General features: G+C 30.3%; 2 protein-coding genes across 3 annotated transcripts; one reads left to right on the top strand and one right to left on the bottom strand.

Moving 5' to 3' along the window:
- Positions 1-202: 202 nt before the first annotated feature.
- On the bottom strand, positions 203-9042 carry LOC130896797 (putative RNA-binding protein Luc7-like 2). Of its 2 annotated transcripts, XM_057805113.1 has the most exons (7): positions 8817-8974; positions 8579-8673; positions 8403-8452; positions 4523-4621; positions 2894-3325; positions 2611-2840; positions 203-532 (listed from the first exon to the last, which is right to left on the bottom strand). In XM_057805113.1, the coding sequence occupies exons 3-7, from the start codon at positions 8427-8429 to the stop codon at positions 454-456; spliced, it is 867 nt and encodes a 288-aa protein (XP_057661096.1). In that variant the 5' UTR covers positions 8430-8452; positions 8579-8673; positions 8817-8974; the 3' UTR covers positions 203-453. The 2 variants fall into 2 exon arrangements, with proteins under 2 accessions (XP_057661096.1, XP_057661095.1); XM_057805112.1 differs by lacking the exon at positions 8403-8452 and having other exon boundaries at positions 8817-9042.
- Positions 9043-9243: 201 nt separating this feature from the next.
- Positions 9244-12607, top strand: LOC130896796 (ribosome biogenesis regulatory protein homolog). Its single transcript, XM_057805111.1, has 4 exons — positions 9244-9444; positions 9507-9996; positions 10059-10315; positions 12249-12607. Exons 1-4 carry the CDS (start codon positions 9308-9310, stop codon positions 12376-12378), a joined length of 1014 nt encoding a protein of 337 aa, XP_057661094.1. The 5' UTR covers positions 9244-9307; the 3' UTR covers positions 12379-12607.
- Positions 12608-13973: the final 1366 nt, after the last annotated feature.

Here is a 13973-nt window from a genome sequence, read left to right as displayed (position 1 = left end):
AATTATTTAAAAAGCAAACACCCGTAATTAAAATTTAAGTACATTCACTGCCATACATTTATTATAAATTCCGGTGGGTTTTTTCATAGATTTACCATCACTCCTAACATTTCTACGGCTAAACTAATTTGTTTTCCAACAGCGATAGACGCTGCATTCGTTCCGTTGAAGGCTGTAGTTATAAAATTAAAAAAAAAACTCGTTTTAACTTGTAAATAATTTTATTTGATTCACCAGAATTGATATAAACGAAAATTGCGTGAAAGTTTTAATCGAAAAATGTCCTACCATTGAATTTATTCCAATACACAATTTGTAAAATCAAAGATTCTAGTGATGTTCGACATAAAGGGAAAAATGATTTATAAACTTAATTCACGTAATTAATACCTAAAATATTTTTTATTTTTCTCAATCAAAAACTTATTATGAATCAAAACTACATTAACGCCCTTAATCCCTATCCCTTTTTTTATCACCCGAACTGGAATGACGGGAATGAGATCTACGATCACGGTCCCTACTTCTTGACCTGCAATCAAAAAAAAAATTATCAATAATGAATTAAGTGAAATAATAAAAAAAAACTAAATAAAATAAGGAAAGTATCAAATGTTTTTGTTGATTTAATGAAAGCTTTTGACAGCTTTCGAGACCAGAGAAGGTCTACAAGTATTAGACAAACTAATAAACAACTTTTCAATGATAATGACACAATTTTAGTATATGAAAAACTTTATCAGATATTAATTAAGGGATAAAACTCCATAAAATCAGCAGATATATACACCTAACCACAATTGTGTTAAATTTTAATTCAACGTGTAACTAAGCCAATTGGATAACTTATTTATAAAATACATCAAAAGGAGAGACTAATTTCACTGAATTTTTCATAAATGTGACCATATAATACAGAATAGTGGAAAAAAGCATGATAACAATTCTGTAATAAATAAATGACAAAAAATATATGAGACAAATGATCTACTGATTACTGAGAGAAATAAACTGTGGGAATATAGTAAAGAAAATAAAGAATAAAATGATTTGGCCAAATATAGAGAAAAGAAAGACATAAAATTTTTCATTTATTATCTTTATCGGAAACAATATACAAGTTTAACCAAGAAAAACTCAAATTTAAGCGGATAAAGGAAATAGAAGAAAAGGAAACTAAAAACAGGAATATATAGAAAAAATAAGCGAGCAAAGAATACAAAACTGTTCATTTAAAGCTTCAATGCAAAGGGGTAAGAACTATCAATGAGGACCGTAGTAACTATAACGAGTAGAATTATATAGTGAAAAAAATAACAGAAATTTATAGAAAAAATAATCAAATAACGGACATTGAATAACCCCAAGAAGCAGTAGTGAAACTGTGAAACCAAACAAGGGGTGTTTGAAAAATAGTGTAACAAAAAATTAATAAGAACATGTCTATAGCAATTAAAAGGCAATGAATAGAAATAAACTACCAAATACTGAGAGAAATGTAAGGGAAATGATAAAAAAAGGTTCAACTATACATTGGGATGAGAAAAAGCACGAAATCGTCGTTTTGAAGTTACATTAAAAAACAAAAGACAACAGAAAGCAGAGTAGACCCAGATTTAAGAAGTCAAAGAAAAAAAAGAAAGATTTGAGACCAATAAAAAACAAAAATCTATTACTACACAGAAAATAAGTGAGAAAACTTTTCCAATTATCTAGATATTGATCTTTTCCTAGCATTTGGTTCATTTGAACTACTCACATCCATACTGAACACACTGTTTACACTATTACTACACCAACACATTGAAACGCGTGTCAGACAGTGTAATTGTGACTATTGGTGTAGTGGTAATGTAAATAGTGTGTTCAGTATGAATGTACTAACGGTTCCAAAAATTCCAACTTACATCCACTTTGTTTACATGATTTTTCATATAGTGATCTTTTCCTGGCAATTGGTTCATTTAAACTACTTCCTTCCACTTTGTTTAGACGATTTTTCATACAGTGATCCTCCTCTAGCATTTGGATCATTTGAACTACTCACTTAATACCAATGAAATTTAAAGAAATATCTTTATTTTTGTGGGTATAACAGTCATTTTCGAGGATTAGCTGTTCATTTGAAACTCTTTTTTGTCATTTAACTTGACAAGGAGTATTTCCAGGGGCATGTTCACTATATTTTCATAGATATGTTGACAAGTCACAAAATTATGGAAAGAAAAATCAAAATTAAAGTGGATGAAAGAAGTAAGATTTTATGGCAGTAAAATAAGCGAGTAAATAATGAAGTGACACCAGTAGAAAGTATTTGTCGTCAACCTCACATATGGCATTTAACCACCTTATTTACATACAGGGAGCACTATTTTTATCAAAATCTTCATAGACAAGTGCATATTTTGATTTAATTACTCCAAAACATCAATAGAATCATTTAAAACCCTAGAAAATGAACTAGAATTAGAATATTCCGAATGTTTAGTGCTGTAAAATAATTCAAATACCAATTTAGGTGGATTATTAACAAGATAGAAAGTAGTAGTTAATCGCAAAGTGATAAATCAAAGATGGAAGAGGAATATTGTTAAATTTGTATATAATTACCTAGATCTATATCGACTACCCCTGCTTTCATCTTTATCTTTACGATCTCTATCGTCTTTTCTGTCCTTTCTATCTTTCGATCTTGATCTATGTCTCTTGGATCTCCTGTCCAATTCTCTACCTCCAACATAATGTTCTCTGTATCGTCTCTCGTATCTGTCTTCCCTTTCATCGCGATCTCGGTCTCTACCGGCTTTCTTCTTTTCTTCTTTCCTTTTATCGGCGTTTTTCTGAAATGAATTCCATTTGAAAATGGGGGGGAAAAATAATTTCTAGTACCTACCTCCAATTCCATCAGCTTTTCTCTAATTTTGATGAAACCGAGATGGAGTTTTCCGCCGAAATGATCTGCCAATCTTCTATCGTTATCGTGTATACCCAAATAAGCTGAACAAACTTCGCACACTCTCAATTTCTGTTGTTGATAACTGCTGGCAGGCATCGAATTTCGATATTCCTGTTCGGCGTCCAATTTTTTCTTTCTCAATTCGTCGACTTCTTCCATGAGCTTCATGCTCTCTTCTACGAAACCCTCTTCACCCAACTGTTCGGCTTTAGCCAATTTCTGACCGATCTGTTCGGCCAATTCGTGCACGCTGTTTGCTTTTACGGCCACTTCGGCGGACAGTTCTTCTTGGGTTTCGGCTAAACGTTGTTTAGCCGCCTCCGTTCTTCTATCACAGTCACCGATGAAGGCTTGCAAATGTTCCATTGCCTAAATGACCATAAGAAAAAAACAATTATTACATAAATTTCGTAATTAACATTATACATAATCGTTTCGGATATAAAAATACGAGGTTTGGTCGAAAAATACGATGAAAATCTAATCTCAACACTTATTGGAAACATTAGGGGGTCTAAACGTCCTAGTCCCCCCTTCAATGAGACGTTGGACTTCAACCGCTGGATATGAAGAAACAAAGAAAAGAAAACTGTTCATTTAAGGCTGCATTAGGAACCAAGGGGTAGAAGAAAGCGAGTTGGACCCAAAAAACAATTAGATAATTAGAAAAGGATTCGAGAATTAATGGGATAAATAATTAAAAAGGAGTCTGAAAAGATAATAAGTGAGGAAATCATCAAATAATCCTTATAAAACAACCCCATAAAGATGTTTATAATTTTTAACCCCACATGGAGGTGTTGGGTCACTGTATTTACATATAAGAGGCACCATTTTCACTAAATATTCATAGATATGTTTATATATTGAAGAATTGTGTATGTAACAAGAACATTTCTACAGCAAATAAAAGACTAAATACAGGTGACAAATGAACTACCAACGATTGGAAGAAATAAATGGTGAAAATATAGTAGAAAAAAAAGAAAAAATTATTTTAATACAACAGGGAATAGAAAGTAGACCTAAATTTAAGGAGCCGAAAGAATAGGAATATTCAAGACTGATAAAAACCAAAAACAGGACAGTACAGATTAAATAAGTGGGCAAACTTTTCATACAATGACCCTTTTCTAGCATTTGGTTGATTTGAACTACTCACATTCACTTTGCATGATTTTTAATATAGTGATCTTATAGCATTTGGTTCAATTGAACTAATCAATTTCAATTTTGGAAACAATTTAATGATTTTAAATTACCAAAGTTTAAAAATAGATCACAAATAATTTTTTCAAAATTAAGCAGATAAGTAGAACGTCTGTTATGTTGCTGATTGTTTCAAAGTGGCAGAATGGTGCAGTTGAGATGAAGACTTATGAAAACGAATAGTTTCGAAGGGGTAGAATATATGTACGGTTGCCTATTCGATATATTCAGGTAGAATTGTAGTAATTTTTCACGTTTCACAACGATTTCGTTAGAGAAATTTGTAAATAATTGTCGATTTAGAATACTTTTCATCATAATTTTGATCTTAACTCTTATTATTAAAGATTCACTTACATCCAAGTCATAGAAGTAATCTCTGCTCTGCTGCGCCTTTTCGAAATCCGCCCTTAGCGCCAAATCGTGAATTTTTGGACACTCACCCAAATCCATTCGCTGACGAAAACCATCATTAGATAAATTAATCAAAACACAATAAAAAATATACAAAAAGAAAATGTTTTGACATGTAGTTCGAAGACTAATTTCAATAAGAAATTTTGAAATGTAAATTTGTGCCAAGTGGTGCCCCCTTCCTCCACCCCATCAAATGTCCACGTGTAAATGAAATTTATTTATTTAATTTATTATAAATTAACAAGATACCTGTCACTGTGTATTCAATTGATTATATAAAAAATTTATAGAGCTATCGAAACATATAATCTAACATCCAATAATTTGGCACACGTGTTTTAAAACGAAACTAAAAAATTATTAAACATAATCCTACTACCATTAGAAAACAATAAATTCTAAAAAAAATATTCTATAAAATATAGGGATATAAAAAAATCTTAAAGCAACTTGATGAGGTGAGCTCCCTTCAACTGCCCCTGAAAACAGAAGTTCTCTTATTCGTAATCCTTTAAAAGGCGCCTTTGACAATGCTCCACAACGAGGCTGTCAGAAGAGCATTAGACGCGAGAAGATAAGACAACCTCCAGATGGGGATGTCCACGCGAGGGAATTTTATTCCAACTTATGTTGAACTGACTGAACTCGGCATATCCTGCCAAGGACTTCATTCCTAATTTCCTTCACAGAGAGGATATGGGGTTGTAATCCAAAGATCCTACTGTAGATGTATACGGAGATAAGGGGTACTAGAATTAATCTAAATATACAAAGACTGGCTGGCATATATGCAACCGGGACCATGAAATCATACCCAACAGCTGCACTAGAAGTGATTCTAAATCCCCCACCTCTCCACATAGTACTGGAAAGCGCGACAAAAAAATTTTTCCTATACTGATCCTTTCCTAGCATTTGAACTTCTCACATCCACTTCATTTCCATGATTTTTCATAAGGTGATCCTTTCCTATTATTTGGTTGATTTGAACTTCTCACATTCACTTGGTTCGCATGATTTTCCATACAGTGATCCTTTCCTAGAATTTGGTTCATTTGAACTACTCACATCCAGTTTGTTTGCATGATTTTCCATATCCTAATCCTTTTTATATATAGTATTTTTTTTTTCAATTCCTTAAAATTTGTAGTTCAAAAGAAGTCATGTCGATAAACATTTTGAATCAAACAACACCGAAGGAAAAAAATATTTTCAGGATAAATTTAGTGTTGTGGAAGGTGACTTCTATTGTTAGAGGGTATTTTTTTTATAGTCTGTTGTGATTCGGATTCATAAATTAACAAATTTTCAACCTTTTCATGTTGTAATAGTGAAATAGTCACTGGGTTGTTTGTGTTTTAGATACCATTAAATGTTTTATCTTTTTTATACATTTTTGAAAATCACACGATATCTCAGGTTATGATACTTTAATTTTTAAGTTTATCTGTAAAAATAAATACTTCAGTTTATTATTGTTATGTGGCATAAAATTTTTTCTTGTATTGCATAAAAGTTTCCAAAAGTGAATTTTGGCTTCTATTATTGTCCGTATATCCTGCATCCTTGCTGTTTATTTATTTATTATTTCTTGTATTAACCTTTACTTTTGCACCATTTCTTAGAGGTGCCTCACAACATACCGAAACTTCACAGTGAAATTGTTAATTTTTTGCTATAAATGGTACAAATTTTTTTTATAAAGGAAAATGAAAGAGATGAAATGAAATCAAATGAAAAATAAAAGCAATCAGTACGAGTAATATATAAACGAGAAATACGAGGATACGAAAATAACGGTTATTGGAATGATTGTTTTTTCCTAAATAATTGATTACCGCCAAGAAGTATATCAATAACAAATCTTTCTATTTAATTGGATTTAAATTACATATGGACAATAATTCCAAGTATACATTGAAAGAAGACCAGTAAAAAGTGTTTTCCTAAATTTTACACTTAAATCCGTATTATCCTAAGAAGTATGGGTAAAATTTGATATTTAAACGCCAAAACACAAAGAAAACATTAAAATTTATGTTTATTCATCAAATGATACTTCTTGGTGGTAAATTTTGGACTGCGAGAAACTTTCAATAGACTTTATATGTAATAAATATTTATAATACTCACTAAAAACAAATCTGTTTGCAGAAATTCTTTTTTTAATGCAATTTATGTAATAATACTCACTAATTATCCAGCGCTCATTAGAATTTGTTCGTTTTGTATGTAGTACAACACATGCAAAATTAACTCAGATCCCCCACTAAAGTATTAAAATTTAGGTGTCCTAATCCAATACAATGAAATAACAACAAACAGATTTTTGGAAACTGAAGCTTGAACTCTAGGAACTGCTAGATGAACAAATTAAAAACATTTAAGATGTAGGGAATACCTCCAATGGTGAAAACATCATCTACAGAACAAATTTCCTATGAATATCTTGAGGAAAATGTGATGTGAAGAAAGGATTGGGCCTATCGATGAGGGATAAAAATAAAAATGGGAATAACAAGTAGAAAATTCCATAAATAATAAAAAACATAAGAAGGCTGATATATTGAAAGGATTAATGATGCTTGATATCATAAAATGGATAAGAATAAGGCTCTACTGATGACAAATGTATTACTAATTGGGCTGAAGGGTGAAAAACTCGACAAAATACATTAATTTGTAGGCTTCAGAAACGATTAGAACAAAAAAAAAGGAAAAAGAGAAAAAAATGTTACAAAAAGATAAAAAAATGGCAGAAGCACAACAGAGGAACCACATAGAAGATGGAATAATCACAAAGAATGGTTTAATAGATGATAATTGGGTCACGAGGTGAAAACATGAGACAAGACATCATTTGTAGGTTTCTAAAACAAACGGAGCAAAAAAATGGGGAAAAAAGAGAAGAAAATGTTATAAAAGATGAAGAATGAAAGAACCATGGTGGAAAAGCACATAACATGGTTAAATAGAGGATAATTGGGTCAAAAGGTGAAAAACTTGACAAGACCCTCAGTTTGTAGGCTACTGAAATGAATTGAACAAAACAAAAGGTAAGAAAAGAAAATGTTATAAAAGATAAAAAATGAGAATACCATGGTTGAGAAACCATTTGGAAGGGTTAAATGGTAAATTGAACCAAACAAAAGGGAAAAATAGAGAAGAAAATGTTATAAAAGATGAAGGATGAAAGAACCATTGTGGAAAACCACATACCATCGTCAAATAGAGGATAATTGGATCACAAGGTGGAAACTTTGACACAAGATTTTCTGTTGAGAAGCTTCTGAAACACAGTAAAAACAGATGATAGTTTATGGAGCGTCAACTTTTTATAACAAGAAAATTTCAATATATATACAAGAACCTTGGTTGAATAGTAGAATAATTATTGAAACCATTTTAAAAGAATGAGGATTTTTTATAAATAATAAACTATAGGTACTACGTGGGGGACCTATAATACTTTATATTAATTCATTTTTCTTGAAATACTTACCAATACTAGAGAAACTGCTAGATAATTAAACTTTCACTACATTTTTTAACTTTACCATACCTTACTCACGGCAACGTATCAAATTTATATAAGAAATTAATAGGAATCGATGTTAGACAAAAAAAAATGAAAAAAAAAGCAACAAACTGAAATTGTGAAGCAATTCCCTTTAATTCCTTCTTATTTTCGAATAATTCATTTCAAATTATTATTTAAACCGAAAATAACATATTTCGTCGACAATTTCCCTATTTAAATCAAAAATATTAACATATACCTAGTGTATTTAAATTTTTATACGTACGTTATAGTACTTACATACAAAATCAAACACCTAATCCTCATCTTATTATAGATAATTGAAGTTTCTGAAAACACAGTGCCACATTAGTTTAACCGAATAAAATGAGAAGCAAAACGGTACAATTTGAGACATTATTCAGTGCGAATTATCATTATTTTTTAAAATATAACCAACATCAAAATTCACTTACTGTTGACGATAATATCTCGTGGGGACAGCAGCTGAGTAAAAAAGACTTGCACACTCTGGTGTCGTTGAACTTTACGTGGAATTTGTTGTTTTCTCCTGGAAATAAACAAACGAATTTACCTGTTCCTATATAAAACATATGTATTTAATAAGATAAAACTAAATCTAGATGTTTAATTATATTCAATATGTTGATTTAAATTCTATTTATGACTATGTAATTATTGATTTGAACTAACCATTTCTTCCTGTACCCATTAGCTGATCTAGCATAGCCCTCATTTGATCGTGGGCCGTCATCGTGTAGATTTTTCTTGATTTTGAAGGAGCCACTATATTTTAAACAAACTATACTATATTTTAAATATAAGTGGGACAATTAAACTACTTTCCACGATTACAAAATGGCGATTAATTGATAATTCGAAAAATGTAACACGCAAGACGTGTGTCGCACGATTACTTACAATGCTGCCAACTATTATGAAATATGTATTTTCAGTGATTTTTTGTAAACAGTATGATATCTATCAATTATAAATAGAATTATAAAATTATTAGGTTTTTTAAATTAAATAATTTTCCATAATTAATTATTAATGTTTAATATTTTGTTTATGTCATATTGACTTTGAGTAAATAGAGCAGGGATTTTTTTTTCGCCATGTTGTACACTCACGTGTAGCTTGTATCGTTGGTGTTAGGTTATGTATTGTTTTCTGAAGACAACATGGATGAATTAATAAATTCAATTTCACCATCAGAAAAATATAAACCTATAACTGTAAATAAACTCATAGATCTTAATTATGATTTAGGAACTCTTTTAGCGGAAGATACAAACGATTTTGATACGAATTGTTTAAGGTATGTATAAAAATAAAGTATATTTAGTATAGGATTAAGGATAATTTTTTTTGTATTTCTAGTCGAAACAAGAACGATTACTTGTTGAATCTTGCTAGGGATAACACGCAATTGTTATTAAATCAAGTTTGGGGCTTACCTACGGAACGTGTTGAGGAAGCTATTGTTGTTAGATTACCAGTACAGAAAACGCTACTTCCGCGTATGAAACCGATCCCAAAACCGAGACCTTTAACTAAATGGGAACAATTTGCAAAAGTCAAAGGAATACAGAAAAAGAAAAAAGCAAAATTATCATGGGACGAGCAGCTTAAGAAGTGGGTACCATTGTATGGTTTCAAGAAATCACAAGCAGAAAAAGAAAAAAATTGGGTACTAGAAGTTCCTGAAAATGCCGATCCCATGGAAGATCAATTCGAAAAGAAAAATTTTGCCAAAGGAGAGCGTGTCGCTAAAAACGAACTCCAAAGACTTAGAAACATCGCTAAGGCTAAAAAAGTTCAAGTACCAAGGGTCGGTATCACTAATTCGGAAGTATCTACTGCAAAAGATGTAAGTTTAATACATTATATATTCGTATGTCGTGAATTTTCAATTATAATTTGTCGTTCTAGTTACAAGCTGCTGTAACGGTGGCAAAAGCATCAACAGCAAGTTTGGGTAAATTCCAGAAAGATTTACCTAAAGAAAAAGAAGCCAAAGGTATATCGGCGATACTACCGGGAGCTTCGAGGAAAAGGAAGCAACCACCGGTTTCCGGTGACACAGAAAAAACAGAAAATCTAGCGATAGTTGATTCGATTCTCAATAAGAGACCCAAATTGAACATCGAAAAAGCTGTAGCTCGGCATATAAGTAACGATCAAGTAGGGTAAGTTTGAAATAACATATTTTAAATAAAAAATTCATAGTTTAAACTCAATAAGATTGTCAGTAACTGATTTAACAGCAAATAATTTCAAATTAATATTTTTGAATTTTTAGTATATAAATCAATATTTTTCATGTCCATTGTCAACATTATGCCCCTCCTTAGGGCCCCTTTCAACTTACCATTCTAAATTAATAAGGATGGAAAAGTTTAACATCAAGCTGGTTTTTCACACAATCAATTTTATCTATAATAATTAGGTGATAAATATAAGTCAGAATGTGCCTTATCTGACCTCACATCATCAGGAGCATATGAAAGTTATGTTTTTTCCCAATTTTATCCCACACGTGTTTGATTCTAACCAAACAAATGACTTGATTCGAGGTTCATTGTTAACATAGCGGAATCAAATTTAGAATATTTTAAAATTTGTTGTCAATTCGTTACAGCAATAATTTTGTAGTTGCAGTTATTAAAAAAAATGTCGGCTTATAATGAATTCGGTATTGACACACGAATTTCCTGTATAAAGGGTAAAAAAATAATTGCAAATTAGATGTTAGCCTTTCAAATAGTGGGAATGATGAAAAATTGAAAAAAATTGTGGCATCAGCTACAAAACAATAGAGAAAATAATGGAAAGGTAGATATGGTTACTAAACCATATAGTAACAGTGTTTTTATAGCATAGCGACCCTTCTGATGGTTTCTAGGACCTGTTTGAATGAAAAAAAAATATATGATGAACTTGCCAATGTAGTGGAGGATAAACCCTTCACAGGACCTGGACCATTTTGGGGCATCAGCTACAGAGGAATAGAGAAAACAAAGGAAAAGAAGATATATATATATAGGGGAAAACCAGTTACTGGAACAATCTACAAGGGTTGAGACTGGCAGCTGGAGCTATACCATATCCTGAATTTTCTAAAGGGAGTTGGATAGATCGGACATAAATACTCAGTATTGTTATTTACAAAGCCAAAAAGGGGTAAAATAGATCATTGGGTTATTTAACACTATAATCGCAACATACATTCATTTGTTTTTCTTAATACTCAATCATGTAGGAATCGATGCTGTGAGTTTATATGTATATATGAGTAAGTTTATTTGTGATTTGGGGATTGTTTTGATTGAAAATTATTTGTGAAAGTGTAAAGCCAATCCACGGATTCTCACAAGTACACACATGGATTTTTTAATGAAACAATTAGAAGATTGTTTGGAAAGCCATAGGAGGAGAGATTGAAAGACTAAATTCTGTTGCAAACAATGCGTGGTACAAATTTTTTTGTAGTGATTTGAACCAAGAAGATTGTCTCCAATACCTTAAAAGCACCGAAAATTTTCATAACATTTGAAAGATTCAGTTTATTTTAATTCTTTCGTAGTCTAGAAACAGGAAACCCCACAAAAAGCTTCTAGGTAGTTTAAGGAAGGTTAACAATAGAAAGTTGTCGTATTTATTGAATATTTTGAATCTTAATTCTTGGTATACTTCTTTTTTCTTAAGACTTAGTCTTGTTTCTTCTACTATTCGACATCTTGAGAAGTAAACATCTAGCTTTCGAGCTACCTTTCAGGAGGTCTCTAATGAGAATCTTATCGATTCATTTATCAAGGAGGATCAGATTTTTTACTGTTCATCTAAATCTGTTTCTACTTTGTTTTCATATAATTTAGTTTCACTTTGTTATTTTCTTTATTAACATTAATTCAAATCCATATCAACTTGTGCTTTCATATGTTATAATTTTATTTATAGATAAATGAGGGGCAGTTATTTAGCATCTTGTAAGAAATTTTTAAAACTCAATTTCAATATGAAAATACTTTATATTATAAAATGGTATATTGGTTATTGTCGATATTATTGAATTTGTCGTATGGTGGTAACGATTTTTGATTTTGTTTTTAATTTTTTTAGTAGTTCTCATCAAGATAGACCACGATCTAGCAAAAAATCTAATAACGTTAAGGGTAATTCGAAGAAACCAAAAGGCAAAGGGGGACAGAGAAAGGGTGGTAAAAACGCGGGTGGTAGGAAGAGGCGTTGAAATAATTTTAGTTTTATGTAAATATAGAGTAAGGGTCTAACTGTAATATTAATGTAATATACCCAGTTTAGGTCGTTTGTATAAATTTGAATTGTATTAGTTAAGGATACAATTTTGAATTTATCTTGAAAATGTATTGCAAAAATAATTCGTTTCCTTGGTTTGTTGGTAGGATTTACCAATTTGAAACTTTAAGGAACAATATTATAAATTATTTTAATTTTTCAAATGTAGTTTTATTTCATACAAAAAACTTAAGTACGGAAAACAATTTCCCGGAAATATACGTCCTGTTATAATTATTAAAACATTTATTGATCTAAATATGAAAAAAAAAACTGTTATTTGATATAACATTCATCTCTTACAATCTTATTACAAAAAAAAATGTTTAATATACAGGAAAGCATTTTTTATTCTGACTTACAAGCTTATTACCTGGTATTGAGTTGTTTTATCAATCAGAATCGAATTCAAGTTATTTAAAAATGTTTTTTCGTGACTAATCATTTCATTGCAAATTTAATTTATAAATTGCTTATACAGGGTGTCGTATTGAAGCGAAGAAAAAATAACTTCAAACATAAGATATTACAACTACAAGAACAATTAGTTAATTTTTTTACATGCTTTTTATCTTATTGAAATGCGGATTATTGTTTATTTATCGGTTTTATCGACAAGGAATAATTCTTTTAAAAAGAAAAGGTGATTATGACATGAAATTATTTAGCGATTTTTTAATTGTGTACGCCACTGGTTTATCAGTGCGTATCGTCCACGCGTAAAGAAGAAAATCCATTTTATATCCATAGAGAGAAGTCTGTACGGTAAAAGTCCATCGTAGTAAAAAGAAGAATCAAAATGTCTTAATTAGTAATTCAATTGATGATAGGTTTAAATTGATAAACAGAATATTTTCGTTAAAGAAAACTATTAGTGATCTCGGTTTTATTAGTTAAAAGAGTTGAAGTTTCTATTAAAAGTGTTTAAATAATTGGTTAACTCTATAAAAAGATTATATATATACATAGGGAATGTTTGCACTACAAAGTTGGTTCATGTCATCATTTCGTATCAAACTTTTTAAATCCAGTTTAGTTTTTGTGACTTTCTTTGTTCAAACAGGAGCTTCGATGCTTAGTGATGTTATTAAAAAGATTTTTTTTTAATAATACAGTCAAGGTAAGTTTACCTGTTTCTTTATAAATACAATTGTATTATTAACAAATGCGACACTTTCAAGAAATTATCGTTAAGAGAATAACATAAAAATCGTTAGAATTTAAAACTTAGTTAATAACTTGATGGAACAAAATTAGGAAAAGTTGAATAAAATAGTCGATTAACATGCTTTTATTATTTTTTAAAATTTGTATCATTTTGTTAATTTTCTTATTAATCAACAATTAAGGTCCATATAATAGGTCAGTTTAAAAAAATACGATCTTATAAAAATTGAATTTATCTCAAAAATGAATGATAAACATTTTTTTCATATCTTCTTATTTAAAATTCTTTGAAAGTATTTCTCATTGATTATTAAGTACTTTACAAATTTTTTGAGGTTAGGTGTCAAATCAAGTCTTTTTTAC

Source organism: Diorhabda carinulata, chromosome 7, assembly GCF_026250575.1.
Source record: "Diorhabda carinulata isolate Delta chromosome 7, icDioCari1.1, whole genome shotgun sequence".
Taxonomy (NCBI): Eukaryota; Metazoa; Arthropoda; class Insecta; order Coleoptera; family Chrysomelidae; genus Diorhabda; species Diorhabda carinulata.
The sequence above is the reverse complement of the archived record's forward strand: the minus strand, read 5'-3'. Positions and strand labels throughout refer to the sequence as shown.